Source organism: Somniosus microcephalus, chromosome 26 (assembly GCF_052327205.1).
Source record: "Somniosus microcephalus isolate GS21.2 chromosome 26, FLI_Smic_1.0, whole genome shotgun sequence".
Lineage (NCBI taxonomy): Eukaryota > Metazoa > Chordata > Chondrichthyes > Squaliformes > Somniosidae > Somniosus > Somniosus microcephalus.
Genome location: NC_141012.1, coordinates 6,212,427 through 6,229,609, shown reverse-complemented (window position 1 = coordinate 6,229,609; position 17,183 = coordinate 6,212,427). Strand labels below are relative to the sequence as shown.

The following is a 17,183-nucleotide window of genomic DNA, read 5'->3' as shown; positions in this document are numbered from 1 at the left end:
CTCCCCGGTGTCTTGGGGCCAATATTTATCCCTCAATAACATCACTTTTAAAAAAATTATCTGATCATTTATCGCTGCTGTTTGTGGGAGCTTGCTATGCGCAAATTGGCGGCTGTTTTCCGACATTACATCAGTGACTACACTTCAAAAATACTTAATTTGCTATGAAGTGCTTTGGGAGGTCGTGAAAGGCATTATTTAAATGCAAGTTCTTTCATTTTGATTTCTTCTTTTCAGGTTAAGCAGGATTAGAGGACGGCGGATAATGTAACCCAATACGGGAAGGGGGTCACTGGGGGGAGAGAGGTGGTCAGGGCGGGGAAAGGGAGTGGCGAGGGGGGGAAGAAGACAGTGGATGGACAATCGGAAGGGAGTGCTCGGAGAGGAATTCAATTCAGTGGAGGTCGGGGGAGTCTGTGAAGGGGAACTGCAGCCAGTGGTGGCTTTGGGGGGGGGGGGGGAGGGAAGAGGGATTGTCAACAAGCGGGGAGGGGTTTGGAACCGGAGATGCAGCCATTGGTGAACTGTGTTGTTTGCTTGAGTAGTAACAGTCAGCTTTAGGTTCTGGTTACAACACTCTTATTCTTGCTTCGGCACACACAGTCGTTCCGCAGACAGGGTACAATTACACACCGATAGGCGCTCCTTACATTGTACCATCTGTTAGTGGGTGTAAGCTATTTATACATTTCCAATGTGGGTGTTGGGGAAAGTCCTTTCTGTCTCCTATTGGTCCCTTTTTATTGTTGCAGCACCTTATATGGTACTACTCTTCCAGCGGTTTTCCTTCATGTCCAGACTCGCCTGAACTTGCCTTTTCCTTTCTGCCCATTGAACAACATGGACCAATCTGAATTTTGAGCCAGAATGTGGTGGGGAGGCAAATGAAGCAACCCACATCTTGCTGCTCAGTGTGGGGTGTGGCATGGGCCTTCTCTGTTGAGATGGGAGTACTTGCTCATCAGATTGGGGTGGGAAGCTTTTAGTTTTGTTTCCTGTTTTACTTTGCTGATTGTTTTGCTCAGTGAGGAAACTTCCACTGGGGATTTAGGGATTCTTGATCCTCATTGAACTTGTGTTCTTCGAGCCATCATCCTCCAAGGGTTTTTGAGGGTGCTCTGTTTCTGTTGATTCATTTTGTGGAGCGGGGAGCTGGAAGAGGAGTTGCATACTGGCTCAGTGGGGGTGGTGTAGGGACTGAATCCGTGCTCCGGGTTGGGGGGGGGGGGGGGCGGTAACTAGCTGATTTTTGGGCTTGGTTTGGGGGGGGGGGGGGTGGGGGTGCGAACTGAAATCTTGCTAGATGGGAGAAGGGGAAATGGGACTAGATACACCATCAGCCAAGAATACATGATGACAAAATTGCGTACAGTGTCGGTGAATTCCAGCAACAGTACATCAGCAAGCCAGTTTCTCCCATCACCTACTGAGCGATACACCTTACTCCATGGTTAGTGATAAAGACCTCTTGTCGAAAGATATCCTCCTGGATCCATTCCACCCATGCTCGGATATGCGCTCGTCTATACTTATCCAGCATGTGCCATTGCTGGAGGGCTGCTACTGAGGGCAGAGATTGAGCTGGTGGAATCATTTGGTGCCTTTTCAGATAGAAATGGTGTGAAGACTACTGCTGCACCGATTTAAATTCCTTTTTTCTCTCTGCTAGGAAGGATATGGCCCATCAGTTAGTGTGAATTAATTATTCTTTATTTATCTTTATAGATATAGCTGTCATGCGCCAGTAAATGTGCTAGTGCAATGCCACCTGGTTGCGAATATGAGGGACTGCACTGAAAATTCCAATAAACTGCTCAACATCAGTTGATTGGTGACACAATGTTAGGTGCTACAACACTGCACTCTGTCTCTCAACATTACGATCATGGTGCCACATGCCGGTTTAGTACCTTTCGGAATCCTGAGACCGCTCAATATTTTTAATATATAATAGGGTTACAGGGTGACATGCAACAACTATTATCCCTAAATATTTAATACCTTGAAATTATATATAAATATTAATTTCAGTTTTCTTGTGCAAGAGAAGACTGCAGTTTACGCAGAACAGGTGTAAAGTCTGTGGGTTATATGGTGAATTAATACACAGACTATAAGAGTAACTTAAACAGGACTTTACTATTCGAAGGTCAGGGCGAATCTGCCCAATCAATCCTTACACAGCACTTATATACCGGTGTGGTCACCACCGGTATTACAGTATACAGTAGCCAAGACAAAGTAGTGCAACCCTTAAAATAGTTCTCTTAAAGGTGGAACGTTACATACACTACAATCCTCCCTTTTTAGGTTAACAATATATACATATTCCCATTAATATAACATCTTAACATATATACAACTTTATGTGAAACAGTTCACAGATTCAGTCTCTCTGGAGGCTTCCGGACTCTGTCCGGATAACGCCTCGGTGGTGTAGTCATTTTCGGTGGTGTAGTAGGTTCTTCTGGCAAGGTCGATTCGGCTTGAAGGACCGTTTCAGGTTCATCGGATTCCAGTATTACCGGATCGGAGGTAGATGCTCTGGGTATCTCTGCTTCAACATTAGACGTATAGAGTTGTGGAGTAGGTTGGGCCTTTGTGGATGATTCTATGATCTGGTCAACATGGCGCCTTATTATGCTTTCACCAATGTCCACGGTATACATCAACGGTCCTAGCCTTTTTCCAATAGTTCCAGGCTGCCATTTCTAGGTACAGTAGTCCCGGGCCAAAACTTGTTGACCTATCTGAAAGGATCTAGTTGGCCTTTCATTCATGCCTTGAAATTGCCGGTTCTCTACGTCCCTTCTGACGTTTGGCTTAATCAAATCCAGCCGGCATCTTATTCTTCTATTGAAAAACATCATGGCGGGAGTTTGGTTTGTGACCGCATGTGTTGCATTCCTGTACGCCAACAAGAAGTTATCTACCTTATGTTGTAGATTTATGTCTTCATTACCCATGGCCTTTATGGCCTTCTTGAAGGTCTGGACAAACCTTTCAGCTAATCCATTGGTGGCGGGATGGTATGGGGCGGACGTATAGTGCTTAACCCCATTGCTTTTTAAGAACTTCCTGAATTCTTCGGACACAAATTGCGGTCCATTATCAGAACAGATCTGTTCCGGCAGCCCATTCCTGGCAAATATGGTCCTTAATACTGTGATGGTTTTTTCCGTGGTGGTGGAGGACATTTTTATTACGTCCGGCCACTTGGAGTGTGCATCCACCGCGATTAAAAACATTGAGTCCATAAATGGACCAGCAAAGTCGATATGTACCCTTTGCCATGGAGATGAGGGCCACTCCCATGGATGCCAAGGAGCTTGTGGTGGCGCGTTTTGGACCTTCTGGCATCCTTGACAGCTCTTGGTTATTTCTTCGATATCTCCATCAATACCTGGCCACCACACAAACGCTCTGGCTAGGTTCTTCATTTTCACTCCACCCAGATGCCCCCCGTGAAGCTCCTTTAGTACTTTCTGCTGGAGTTTGGGTGGAATCACCACTCTAGATCCACACATCAAGGTTCCTCGGCACACTGACAGCTGTTCTCTTCTGTGCGAAAATGCTGGCAGCATTGGTTCGCCATGTACTGGCCATCCCTCCACCGTTAAATCGTAGACTCGTGAGAGAGTCGGGTCATTTCTTGTTTCCTTTTCGATCATGGAATTTGTTACTGGTAGACATTCCATTATGGTTGAGTGGAACATCTCCACTGGGTCCACTGTAGTCACCTCTTCTTCCACTGGCAACGGTAGGCGCGATAACCCATCAGCATTTCCATGCTGTTTGGACCTTTTGTATTCGATGTCATATTGGTGTGCCCCTAGTAGAACGGACCACCTCTGTAGCCTTTGTGCTGTCATAGTGGAAACGGCCTTGTTAGGGTTGAATATGGACACCAACGGCTGGTGGTCTGTCAGCAATGTAAACTTCTTGCCCTGCAGGTAATGATTGAATTTCTTTACTCCCCACACAAGGCTGAGAGCCTCCCTATCTATCTGAGCGTAATTTCGCTCAGCGGAGGTCCATGATCGGGACGCAAATGCGACTGGCCTTTCCGAGCCATTTGGTAACTTGTGTGAGAGTACAGCTCCAATACCATAAGGGGAAGCATCACAAGCTAGACGAAGAGGTAGCGTTGGGTTGAAGTGAGCCAACACTTCCTCAGAGGTAATCAACGCCTTGCTTCTGCGAAAGGCCTTCTTACAGTCCTCGCTCCACTTCCATGGTACTTCTTTCCGCAACAGAGCATTCAGCGGATGCAGCACCGTGGATAGATTTGGCAGAAACTTATGGTAATAATTAATCAACCCCAGAAACGACCTCAACTGTGATACATTTTCCGGAGCGGGGGCCTTCACGACCGCTTCGATCTTGTCAGGTGACTTGTGCAGCCCCTCTTGGTCAATGACATGACCGCAGTACGAGATCCGTTTCTGGAAGAACTCACATTTCTGGCGATTAACTCGAAGGCCATATTCCTTCAACCTGGTGAGCACCAGTTTCAAATTTGAGGTGTTCCTCCTCGTCTTCTCCCGTAATCAGGATATCGTCCAAGTAACACTGCGTGCTTGGAATACCCTGTAAGACCTGCTCCATGGCCCTCTGCCAAATTGCTGGAGCCGAAGCTACTCCAAAAACCAGTCTATTATATCGATACAAGCCTCTGTGCGTGTTGATTGTGAGATACTGGCGCGACTCTTCCTCGACCTCCATCTGTAAATATGCTTGTGCCAGGTCTATCTTGGTGAAGTGTTTCCCGCCAGACAATGAAGCAAAGATATCCTCAATCCGCGGAAGCGGGTATTGTACCGTGTGAAGCACCGGATTAACTGTGATCTTGAAGTCTCCGCAGATGCGGACCTTCCCCAGTCCCCCTGGCTTGTTACTTGATGAAGACTTCATGACGGGAACAATGGGCGTGGCCCACTCACTCCAGTCCACCTTCGACAGTACCCCTGCACGTTCAAGCTCCTCCAGTTCTGCCTCCACAGCAGGTCGTATCGCGTAAGGTACCGATCTGGCTTTGAAAAATTTTGGGCTTGCATGTTCTGCAATCTTGATTTTTGCCTTAATTCCTCTGTGTTCCCAGTCCCTGCTGGAATACCTCTTTTTAGCCTCGTCCAATATTCTGGACAACCGTTCAGGTTTGACATCTTTCTTTCCAAAATCTACCGTCATTGTGTTTAGTGAGTGCCAGTCTATCTTTATTTTCCTGATCCACTCCCGTCCCAGAAGTGGTGGACCTCCCTCGGGTAGTACATATAAGTCCATTCGTTGGTGATCTTTGCCCTTGTGTCTCACCTTGACTTTTATCTTTCCGATGGGGTATACTTTGTGCCCCGTGTATGTCTGCAATACTATCTCCGTATCCCGTAGGGGAATATGTTTGAATAACTTTTTGTAATCTTGTTTATTCATGACCGTCAACGCCGATCCGGTGTCCACTTCCATCTTCACTTGGACTTTTGCAATCTGCAGTGTGACCCAGATAGTTTGTCGGTCAGCTTCTTTACTCACATTGTGAATCCTCAGACTACCCAGTTCCTTGCTGTTGGGGTCTGAATCCGAATTCAGTTCATCTGGACTCTTCACAGTCACCTTATGTACCTTTCTGTACTTCTTCTGCGGTGACTTATTGTTGCTGGTCTTCTTTCCTGACCGGCATACTTTAGCTATGTGACCAAGTTTGCCACATTTTCTACATTCCTGGTTTTTAAACCAGCATTGGTTCTGGTCGTGTGTTGTCTTCCCACAACGGTAACATTTCGTTGTACCCGAAGTCATTTGATCCACACTGAGTACCGCTGTCTTCAGCTGCATTTCCGCCGTGCCTCTCGCTGCGGCTTCGTGCGATGCTGCAATAAGGACAGCCTTATCAAGTGTAAGATCGTTCTCTTCGAGCAGTCGCTTTTGTGTTCCTTCCTTCGACATCCCGCACACGAACTTGTCTCTCAGTGCCTCTGTCAGATTTACCCCAAACTGACAGTATTTTGCTAGCCTACGCAGTTCAACCAGGTACTCCGCGTTGCTTTCCTCCTTTAGTTGCGTTCTCCCGTAAAATTTAGCTCGTTCCGCTAACATCAGCGGTGTGGGGTTCACATGATCCTTCAGGACAGCAACAATATTAGCGAAAGACTGATCCGCCGGTTTAGCTGGTGATAGAAGATGCTTCAATAACCCGTATGTCTTCGCACCCATTGAGTTTAGTAAGGTTAGAGCTTTATCATAATTTGCTATCTTATTGACCTTACAATATATCTCGATGCGTTCTACATACGTGGTCCAATCTTCCACATCAGAATCGAATTCGTTGATGTTGCCACGTTTAGGCATCTTCACAATCTTCCTGAGAAACAACAACGAAATTTTTCTTTAACTTTTTTTTTCCAAAAATGGCGGTTTCCTGCGCTTGTCTTCTTCCCCGCCCACTTTCAAAATGGCGGTTTCCCGCTCCTGTCTTCTTCTCCGCCTACTGGCGGGAGGGGTAAGCTTTTCCCTTGGGCGACGACCGCTGGCTTTTGGGGTTCGCAGCCTGCGCGCCGGCTTCAGTGCGTTCTTTGTTCCCTTTTCTCGGCAGGGGACAACCCGTTGACGGCGAACAGTTCCAGCCGCTGGCTGAATCTCCTCGGTCTCCCTCGCTCGGCTCTGTCTCTCCCGCTCGCTCGGGCTCTGTCTCTCCCTCAGCGGCTTCCAATCGCGCCTCCCAGCCCTCTCACAGTCCGGTCCTTTCCTCCCCCGGCTGCGGCTGAGTTCTCTGCGGTTTCTTATTTTTATTTCTTCCCGCGCCTTACGATCCCGGTCGCAGCGCCTCGCGGCCTCGGTAGCTGCCCGGCCTTTCGCCGGTCGCGGTCGAGCTGTCTCACGACGCTGTTGCGTCTCCCAGCCCGCTTGTAGCCCGGTCTCTCACACCGGCTGCGTTCCCGCTGGTAGCCCGGTCTCTCACCCCGGCTGCATTCCCGCTTGCACCGCGGCTTCCGTGCCCCACGCTGCCCCAGTCTCTGCCTCTGGGCCCAACTTCTGTCCGGCTTCTTTCCCCCCGACCGTGGTCGAGCTCACCGCCCTTCCTCCGTTCTTTTTTTTATTTTATTTCCCCCCTACTCACAGTCAACGTGGCCGACTTGCTTCTCGTGGCTGATCGGCTCACTCACCACCGTGGCAGAAGGGACGATCACTGCCTGTTGCTGATGGAAGGCTTCGTGTCTGAATTCTTCCTTCTTCCTTGCTCTGCAGACTCGAGTCTTCTCTCAGCAGAATGACGAGGGCGGGTGCCTCCTCTCGACGCTCGTTAACTGCTTCGGATGTATCGCTGCCGCAGGGTAAGATCGAACTCGTCGCCACTGTAAAGTCTGTGGGTTATATGGTGAATTAATACACAGACTACAAGAGTAACTTAAACAGGACTTTACTATTCGAAGGTCAGGGCGAATCTGCCCAATCAATCCTTACACAGCACTTATATACCGGTGTGGTCACCACCGCTATTACAGTATACAGTAGCCAAGACAAAGTAGTGCAACCCTTAAAATAGTTCTCTTAAAGGTGGAACGTTACATACACTACAACAGGGACATCATAATAGAATAACTATAGACAGACAGCCGAAGTGGGTAAGGTTCTGCAGGCCATAAAATGAGCTAAACTGAATAGGTAGAAAGTTCATAGATTAGTTAAAGACAGCCAGCATGGAGCTGTAAAAGGCAATTAGTGTCTGACAAATTTAATGATCTTTTGAGGGAATAGCAGTGGTTGTTGTATATATGGATTTTAAAAAGGTGTTGTCTAGGAGGCTTGTTGGTTAAAATGAAGGTACACTGTACTAAAGGGAGAAATAGCATGTTGGTTAAAAGACAGAACATTAACGGCTAATGGATGTTATTTGGCTTGGAGGGATGTAAACAATGGTGTCCCCAGTGATTGGGACCCCTGCATTCACACGTGTATATAGTGTGTGTGCCGAAATGCAAGGACAGGCTATCGACGTGGCTGGCTTAATCCAAAGAGTTGGCAGAACTAGCAAGGTGAGATTGGGGGGAAAAATATAGTAATTTTAAAAATATTTTAAAAGTGATAAACCACACACAAGGATTCTCAGTGACAAAGTGAATGCTGAGAAAAGACCAAATGTGCACTAAAGGGTAAAACTTGAAGAGGAGTAGAGAGCTCAGTGGCTTGGATACACTGACCTTTCAAAAAGTGGGCGGACAAGTTGATAAAGCTGTAGAAACAATGTATGGGATCCTAGGCTTTGTAAACATGGGCAGAGGTGATGCTAAATCTATACAAATCATTGATTAGGTTGCATTTAGAATATTGCATCCTGATTTGGATGCACTATTTTAGGAAAGATGTCCAGGCCATGGAGAGGGTGCAGCAGAGATTCACTAAGATGATACTAGCGATGAATGTCTTCAGTTATACTAACCAGGGCTCTTTTCACGAGAGCAGAGAAGGTTAAGAGGAGATCTGTCAACTTTTCAGAATTTAGAACTATGTTTTAATACGGTAACTAGGGAAACAAAACAACTATTTCCACTAGTTAGTAAGTTGGTAACTGGACGCCAAACATTTAAGATCATTAAAAGATTGATGGAAGAAGTGTGTTATTTTTTAAATACAGAGCATTGTTAGGACCTCCGTCCGATACCCTACCAGAAATGGTGGAAGCAGAACTTTTAATAGCTTTTAAAAGGAAAATGGATAAATGTTTAGGGGGTGGGGGGAAAATAAAAATTTAAACGGGCAGGAGAACGGTGTGTCAACTCGGAGAGCTGACGCAGGTGCGATAGGTTGAATGGGCTCTTTCTCTGTTGTAACATTTGTTAAAGAGGCACTATAACTTGAAGTGTACCTAATTGTACTCTTCGTTGGCCAGACAGGAATTTCTGGAGTAACTGTTTCTACCACTCCATGCCTGAGAATGCTTGTGTGAGGATTTTCACTTCAAAAAACATTTTTTTTTTTACTCTTACAATTTTTTTCACTCTCCCTTTACCAGTTCTGCCAACTCTTTGGACTTAGCCAGCCATGTCGGTAGCCTGGAGATCTCTACCCAACTCTGACATTAATGTTCCATCCATTGATCTCTTGGGGCTACTGTCCGTTTGATTTCCTCTTCCTTGTGGCTAATTTTCATTTGAAGTTCTAATGCACTAAGCTGCTCTGCCCTGCCCTGCTTATTTCACTTAACATTTTCTTTCTTCAATACAGGAGACTTTGGTTTATCCGGAGGTTGTATGTCCAGAAACCTCGATCTACCGGCAGAAATCAGGAGCCGTTCTGTTAGGTTGTTTTTCTTCTCGTGGCTTTTTTTTCCAACAGTCAGTCTCTGGAAAGTCTCTCTGAAGCTGTTGCTAAGCTACAGAGACGCTTCCAAGGTACGGGCCGACTATTTGAAGCTGTTGCTAAGCAACAGTGTTTGTTGTCAGATACGGAGCTGAAAACCTCCGTATCCTTCAACATTAATTTTGTATGTCCGGCAGTTTTGATAGATCGGCAACAGCTCAGTCCCGTCGGTGCCGGATATCACAACTTTTCCTGCAGTTACTTTGCCTCCGTATTTACCAGGGAGACTAACCAGGTGGGCATGACATTGGAAGAAGAGAACAAAAAGATATCACGACATTTAAGATAGAAAGGGGGAAGATAATTGAGGAACTAATCAAACTGGAGAGGATAAAACCCCTGGTCCGGATGGATTGCGTCCGCACATGTTAAAAGAAGTTGAGGAAGAGCTAGCCGAAGCACTATTACATATATATAAAAATTCATTTGAAAAGGAAATGGTGCCAGAGGACTGGTGGACAGCAGGGAAGTTATTTTAAACTTTGTATTTGAACCTTGGTTAGACCACACTTGAAGCACTGTGCACAGTTCTGGTCTCCATATTATAAAACGGATATAGAGGTACTGGAGACGGTACAAAAAAGATTTACAAGGATGATACCAAAACACTGAGGCTGAACAGGCTGCGGCTCTTTTTCTCTCAAAAAAGAGAAGGCTGAGGGGTGACCCGATCGAGGTCGTCAAGATTATGAAAGGGTTCGATAGGGGAGACGTAGAGAAGATGTTTCCACTTGTGGGGGAGACCAGAACTAGGGGCCATAAATATAAGATAGTCACTAATAAATCCAATATGGAATTCAGGAGAAACTTCTTTACCCAGAGCGGTGAGAATGTGGAACTCGCTACCACAGGGAGTGGTTGAGGCGAATAGCAGAGATACCTTTAAGGGGAAGCTGGATAAACACATGAGGGAGAAAGGAATAGAAGGATATGCTGATAGTGTGAGATGACGAGGGATGGGAGGAGGCTCTTATGGAGAATAAACTCCAACATAAACGTGAACGATAGCATAGTGGTTAGCTTACTGGACAAGTAATCCAGAGACCTGGACTAATGATCCAGAGACGTGAGTTCAAATTCCACCACTTCAGCTGGGGAATTTACATTTAGTTAATTAAATAAATCTGGAACAAAAAGCTAATATCAGTAAGGGTGACCAAGAAACTATCGGATTGTTGTAAAAACCCATCCGGTTCACTAATGTCCTTTAGGGAAGGAAATCTGCCGTCCTTACCTAAAATGACCCAGCAAGCCACTCGGTTATACACAACCGCTATGAAATAATAAGAATAAAACTGGACGGACCACCTGGCATCGAGCTCTGCACCGGCTTTGGACACGACAATGGCACACCCAGCCCAGTCAACCCTGCAAAGCCCTCCTCACTAACATCTGGGGGCTTATGCCAAAATTGGGAGAGCTGTCCCACAGACTAGTCAAGCAACAGCCTGACATAGTCATACTCACTGAATCATACCTTTCAGCCAATGTCCCGAACTCCTCCATCACCATCCCTGGGTGTGTCCTGCCCCACTGTGGTATACAGTCAGGAGGAGGAGGTGGACCTGGGAGTCCTCAACATTGACTCTGGACCCCATGAAGTCTCATGGCTTCAGGTCAAGCACGGGCAAGGAAACCTCCTGCTGATTACCACCTACCGCCCTCCCTCAGCTGATGAATCAGTACTCCTCCATGTTGAACACCACTTGGAAGAAGCACTGAGGGTAGCAAGGGCACAGAATGTACTCTGGGTGGGGGACTTCAATGTCCATCACCAAGAGTGGCTCAGTAGCACCAGTACTGACCGAGCTGGCTGAGTCCTAAAGGACATAGCTGCCAGACGAGGACTGTGGCAGGTAGTGAGAGAACCAATGCGAGGGAAAACCCACTTGACCTCGCCCTCACCCATCTACCTGTCACAGATGCATCTCTCCATGACAGCACTGGCAGCAGGGACCACCACACAGTCATTGTGGAGACAAAATCTCGTCTTCACAGTCAGGACACCCTCCATCATGTTGTGTCGCACTACCACCGTGCTAAATGGGACAGATTCAGAACAGATCTAGCAGCTCAAAACTGGGAATCCATGAGGCGCTGTGGGCCATCAGCAGCAGAATTGTATTCCACCACAATCTGTAACCTCATGGCCTGGCATATCCCTCACTCTACCATTGCCATCAAGCCAGGGGACCAACCCTGGTTCAATAAGGAGTGTCGAAGAGCATGCCAGGAGCAGCACCAGGCGTACCTAAAAACGAGGTGCCAACGTGGGGAAGCTGCAACACAGGACTACATGCGTGCTAAACAGCGGAAGCAGCATGCTATAGACAGAGCTAAATGATCCCACAATCAACAGATCAGATCAAAGCTCTGCAGTCCTGCCACATCCAGTCGTGAATGGTGGTGGACAATTAAACAACTAACAGGGAGGAGGAGGCTCCAGGAATATCCCCATCCTCACTGATGACGAAACCCAGCACGCGAGTGCAAAGGACAAGGCTGAAGCGTTTGCAACCATCTTCAGCCAGAAGTGCCGAGTGGATGATCCATATTGGCCTCCTCTTGAGGTCCCCACCATCACCGAAGCTAGTCTTCAGCTAATTTTTAAAAAAAATTATGGGATCAGGGCATCGCTGGCAATACCAGCATTTATTGCCCATCCCTAGTTGCCCTTGAGAAGGTGGTGGTGAGCCGCCTTCTTGAACCGCTGCAGTCCGTGTGGTGAAGGTGCTCCCACAGTGCTGTTAAGTAGGTAGCTCCAGGATTTTGACCCAGCGACGACGAAGGATTGGCGATATACTTCTAAGTTAGGATGGCGTGTGACATGGAGGGGATATTGGAGGTGGTGGTGTTCTCCTGCGCCTGCTGCCCTTGTCCTTCTAGCTGGAAGAGGTCGCGGGTTTGGGAGGTGCTGCCGAAGAAGCCTTGGCAAGTTGCTGCAGTGCATCTTGTAGATGGTACACACTGCAGCCACGGTACACCAGTGGTGGAGGGAGTGAATGTTTGAGGTGGTGGATGGGGTGCCAATCAAGCGGGCTGCTTTGTCCTGGATGGTGTCAAGCTTCTTGAGTGTTGCTGGAGCTGCACTCATCCAGGCAAGTGGAGAGTATTCCATCGCACTCTTTTTTACTTGTGCCTTTGTAGATGTTGGAAAGGCTTTGGGGAGTCAGGAGGTGAGACACTCGCCACAGAATACCTAGCCTCTGATCTGCTCTTGTTGCCACAGTATTTATGTGGATGGTCCAGTTAAGTTTCTGGTTAATGGTGACCCCCCAGGATGTTGATAGTGGGAGATTCGGCGATGGTAATGCCAATGAATGTCAAGGGGCGGTGGTTAGACTCTCGCTTGTTGGAGATGATCATTGCCTGGCACTTCTGTGGCGCAAATGTTACCTGCCACTTATCAGCCCAAGCCTGAGCGTCGTCCAGATCTTGTTGCATGCGGGCATGGACTGCTTCATTATCTGTGGAGTTGCGAATGGCGCTGAACACTGTGCAGTCATCAGCGAACATCCCCATTTCTAACCTTATGTTGGCGGGAAGGTCATTGATGAAGCAGCTGCAAATGGTTGGACCTAGGACACTGCCCTGAGGAACTCCTGCAGCAATGTCCTGGGGCTGTGATGATTGACCTTCAACCACCACAACCATCTTCCTTTGTGCTAGGTATGACTCCAGCCAGTGGAGCGTTTTCCCCCTGATTCCCATTGACTTCAGTTTTACTAGGGCTCCTTGATGCCAGACGTGGTCAAATGCTGCCTTGATGTCATGGGCAGTCACTCTCACCTTACCTCTGGAATTCAGCTCCTTTGTCCATGTTTGGACCAAGGCTGTAATGAGGTCGGGAGCCGAGTGGTCTTGGCGGAACCCAAACTGGGCATCAGTGAGCAGGTTATTGGTGAGTAAGTGCTGCTTGATAGCATTGTCAATTCAATTCACTCTACGTGATATCAAGAACCGGCTGAGTGCACTGGATGCAGCAAAGGCTATGGGCCCTGACAACATCCTGGCTGAAGACGTGCTCCAGAACTCACTGCACCTCTAGCCAAGCTGTTCCAGTACAGCTACAACACTGGCATCTACCCGACCAATGTGGAAAACTGCCCAGGTATGTCCTGTCCACAAAAAGCAAGACAAATCCAATCTGGTCAACTACTGCCCCATCAGTCTACTCTCAATCATCAGCAAAGTGATGGAAGGTGTCGTCGACTGTGCTATCTCGCCAATAACATGCTCACTGATGCTCAGTTTGTCTTCCGCCAGGACCACTCGGCTCCAGACGGGAAAGGAGGGGGAGGAATTTCTGAAATGTGTTCAGGAGAATTTCCTTGACCAGTATGTTCTTGGCCCGACTAGGAAAGAGGCATTGCTGAAGCTGGTGCTGGGGAATGAGGTGGGCCAGGTCGACCAAGTGTCTGTGGGAGAACACTTGGGTACGAGTGATCATCGTATCATAAGATTTAGATTAGTGATGAAGAGGAGCAAGGAACAATCTAGAGTGGAACTTCTAAACTGGAATAGGGCTAACTTCAGTGGGATGCGAAAGGATCTAGCCAGGGTGAAATGGAACCAAAGACTGACAGGAAAAACTGTAATGGAACAATGGGAGATCTTTAAGGAGGAGATGTTCTAAGTACAGGCTAGGTACACTCCAACAAGAGGGAAGGGTAAGGGAACCAAAGCAAAGGCTCCTTGGATGATGAGGGAGATAGAGAAGATGATAAAACAAAAAAAAGGGTGTATGATGCATGTCAGGTAAATTCTTCAAGGGAGAACCAGACCAAATACAATAAGTTGAGAGGGGAAGTGAAGATGAAAATAAGATTGGCAAAGAGAGAATATGAGAGTAGAATGGCGGTTAACATAAAAGGGAACCCAAAAATCTTCTACCGACATGTAAACAGTAAGCGGGTAGTGAGAGGCGGGGTGGGGCCTATTGGGGACAAAGAAGGTAATATATGCTTAGAGGCGCAGGGCAAGGCTAGAATACTCAATGAGTTCTTTGTATCGGTGTTTGCTAAGGAGTGGGATGCTGACAAATTATCAGTAGAAGCAATGGAAGGGATGAAAATTGATGGACAGGATGTACTAGAAAAGCTGGGTATGCTTAGGAGTGGATAAGTCGCCTGGTCCCGATGGCTTGCATCCCAGGTTGCTAAGGAAAGTGGGGGAGGAGAAAGCGGAAGGGCTTGCCATAATTTTCCAATCTTCCCTAGATGCGGGGGAGGTGCCTGAGGTTTGGAAAGTGGCAAATGTGACACTGTTGTTCAAGAAAGGGTGTAAGGACAATCCTAGTAACTAAAGGCTGGTCAGTTTAACATCCGTGGTGGGTAAAGTTTTAGAAACAATAGTCAAGGAAAAAATTAACGGGCTCTTGGAGAGATTTAAGCTAATTACAGAGAGCCAACACTGATTTGTAAAAGGCAGATTGTGTTTGACTAATCTAATTGAATTTTAGTAACAAGGAGGATTGATGAAGGGAATGCAATGGATGTTGTCTAAATGGATTTTCAGAAGGCGTTTGACAAAGTACCACATGGAAGGCTGGTTAACAAAATTGAGGCTTATGGAATAGGTGGGTCAGTGGCAGCTTGGATAAGGAATTGGCTTAAGGACAGAAAACAGCGAGTTGTGGTAAATGGCTGTTTTTCAGGCTGGAGGATGGTAGACAGTGGTGTTCCCCAAGGGTCAGTGCTGGGGCCACTGCTTTTTTTGATATATATAAATGACTTGGATATTGGAATACAGAATAGAATTTCTAAATTTGCCGATGACACCAAACTTGGGGGTGTGGCAAACAGTGAAGAGAATACCAATCGACTGCAACAGGACATAGATAGGTTGGCAGACAAGTGGCAGATGGAATTTAATACAAAGAAGTGTGAGGTGATGAATTTTGGCAGAAGGAACAGCGAGAGGCAGTCTCCACTTAATGGCACAGTTTTAAAGAGTGTGCAGGGACAGAGGGACCTGGGAGTTAATGTGCATAGGTCCCTGAAGGTGGCAGGACATATTGAGAGAGTGGTTAGCAAAGCATATGGGATCTTGGACTTCATAAATAGAGGTATTTAGTACAAAAGTAGAGAAGTTATGCTGAACCTTTATAAAGTGCTGGTTAGGCCACAACTGGAGTACTGTGTCCAGTTCTGGTCACCACACTTTAGGAAGGATGTGAAGGCACTTGAGAGGGTGCAGAGGAGATTTACCAGAATGGTTCCAGAGATGGGGGATCTTAGCTACGAGGACAGGTTGGAGAAGCTGGATTTGTTTTCATTTAGAGCAAAGGAGGTTGAGGGGTGATTTGATAGAGGTGTACAAGATTATGACGGGTTTGGGTAGGCTAGACGGGGAAAGGCTGTTCCCACTAGTTGATGGTACAAGGACTGGGGGACACAGATTGAAGGTTTTGGGCAAGAGATACAGGGGGGATGTGAGGAAAAACTTTCTTGCGCAGCGAGTGGTGAAGAACTGGAACTCACTGCCGATGGAAGTGGTGGAAGCGGAGACACTCGGTGTTTTCAAGGGGAGACTGGATAGGCACTTGAGGGAAATAAACTTGCAGGGCTACGGGGATAGACCGGGGGAATGGGACTGACTGGATTGCTCTACAGAGAGCTGTAACGGACTTGATGGGCTGAATGGCCTCCTGTGCCGTTGTGACCCTATGACCATCCTGACTTGGAAATATATCGCCGTTCCTTCATCGTCACTGGGTCAAAATCCTGGAACTCCCTCCCTAACAGTACTGTGGGAGTACCTTCACCACAAGGACTGCAGTGGTTTAAGGTGGCGGCTCACCACCATCTTCTCAAGGGCATTTAGGGGTGGGCAATAAATGCTGGCCTTGCCAGTGACGCCCACATCCCAGGAATGAATAAAAAAAATAAACCAGTTCGGCTGAATGGCCTGTTTCTTTGCTGTAGACTCGATGTAATTATTCTTCTCTTCCCCACAGGTGTATGTTTCATATGATTATGGAAAGACCTTCAAGAGAGTTAAAAATGAGTTCATGCAAGATGATGGACCAAAAAACCAGACAGTTATTGCTCAGTTTTACCACAGTCCAGCAGATAACAAACGGGTAAGGAACATTTTTTGTAATGTTTGCAAAAGTTGTTAAAAAACGACCTTCATTTCAAATACCATTGATATTCACTAGTTTTTTAAAATTTGTACGGTCCCTTTATTTTTGCAACATGTTGACTTCCCCTTCCTGTGGTCTACCGAGTTTCCCAAAGCTGTGTTGATATGAGTTGCCATCAGTTGTTTTATTGCTCAGCCTCCCTGTATGCTGGAGGATTGTGGCTGTTGGGCATCTTATTTGCCTCTGTCAGTGCATGTGCTTTGGATCCTAAATTTTAATCCACTGATTTCAGCGCAAAAATTTAAACTTTATTTTAAGACATTTGGGCTAACTGTAGGAAGATGTATCTTACCCCTGTTGTGAATCAGTGAGACAAGTGGAGTGTGAAAAGCTAGAAATGTGTGGAGTTCAGCTGTAGTAAGGGGTTAACTGTAAATTGCAGTTGGCCTAAATTTACATGAGTTAAGCCAGGGGTTCTCAGCCGGGGTTTTCAAGGGGTCCGCCAAATCCTCATCTTTCAGAATAAAATCTTTTTTTAAATCCCATTCTGCGAGCAGGGTCATCAATAAAAAGAGCGAGACTGATCCCTACCGATGCCAGTGCTGCCCCGTTTATTACTAAGAATGAGACCTCGACATAGGCTGCTTTTTTTTTAACCCACCTCCAGAAACAAAGAGGGTAGTTTGGTTGGGCCGATGTGCCGCTGATGTTGGAGGAGAGGAAGAGGAAACCCTCTCCTCCC

The 17,183-nt window shown here is 46.9% G+C and overlaps 1 protein-coding gene across 2 annotated transcripts in view; it reads left to right on the top strand.

Annotated features, from left to right (window-relative positions):
* Nucleotides 1-17,183, top strand: part of sorl1 (sortilin-related receptor, L(DLR class) A repeats containing) — a 238,369-nt gene that overhangs the window by 67,655 nt on the left and 153,531 nt on the right. For both annotated transcript variants that reach the window (XM_085967698.1, XM_085967697.1), the window contains exon 3: nucleotides 16,313-16,438. In XM_085967698.1, the coding sequence (XP_085823824.1) occupies nucleotides 16,313-16,438 (126 nt within the window). The remainder of the gene's footprint in view (nucleotides 1-16,312; nucleotides 16,439-17,183) is intronic.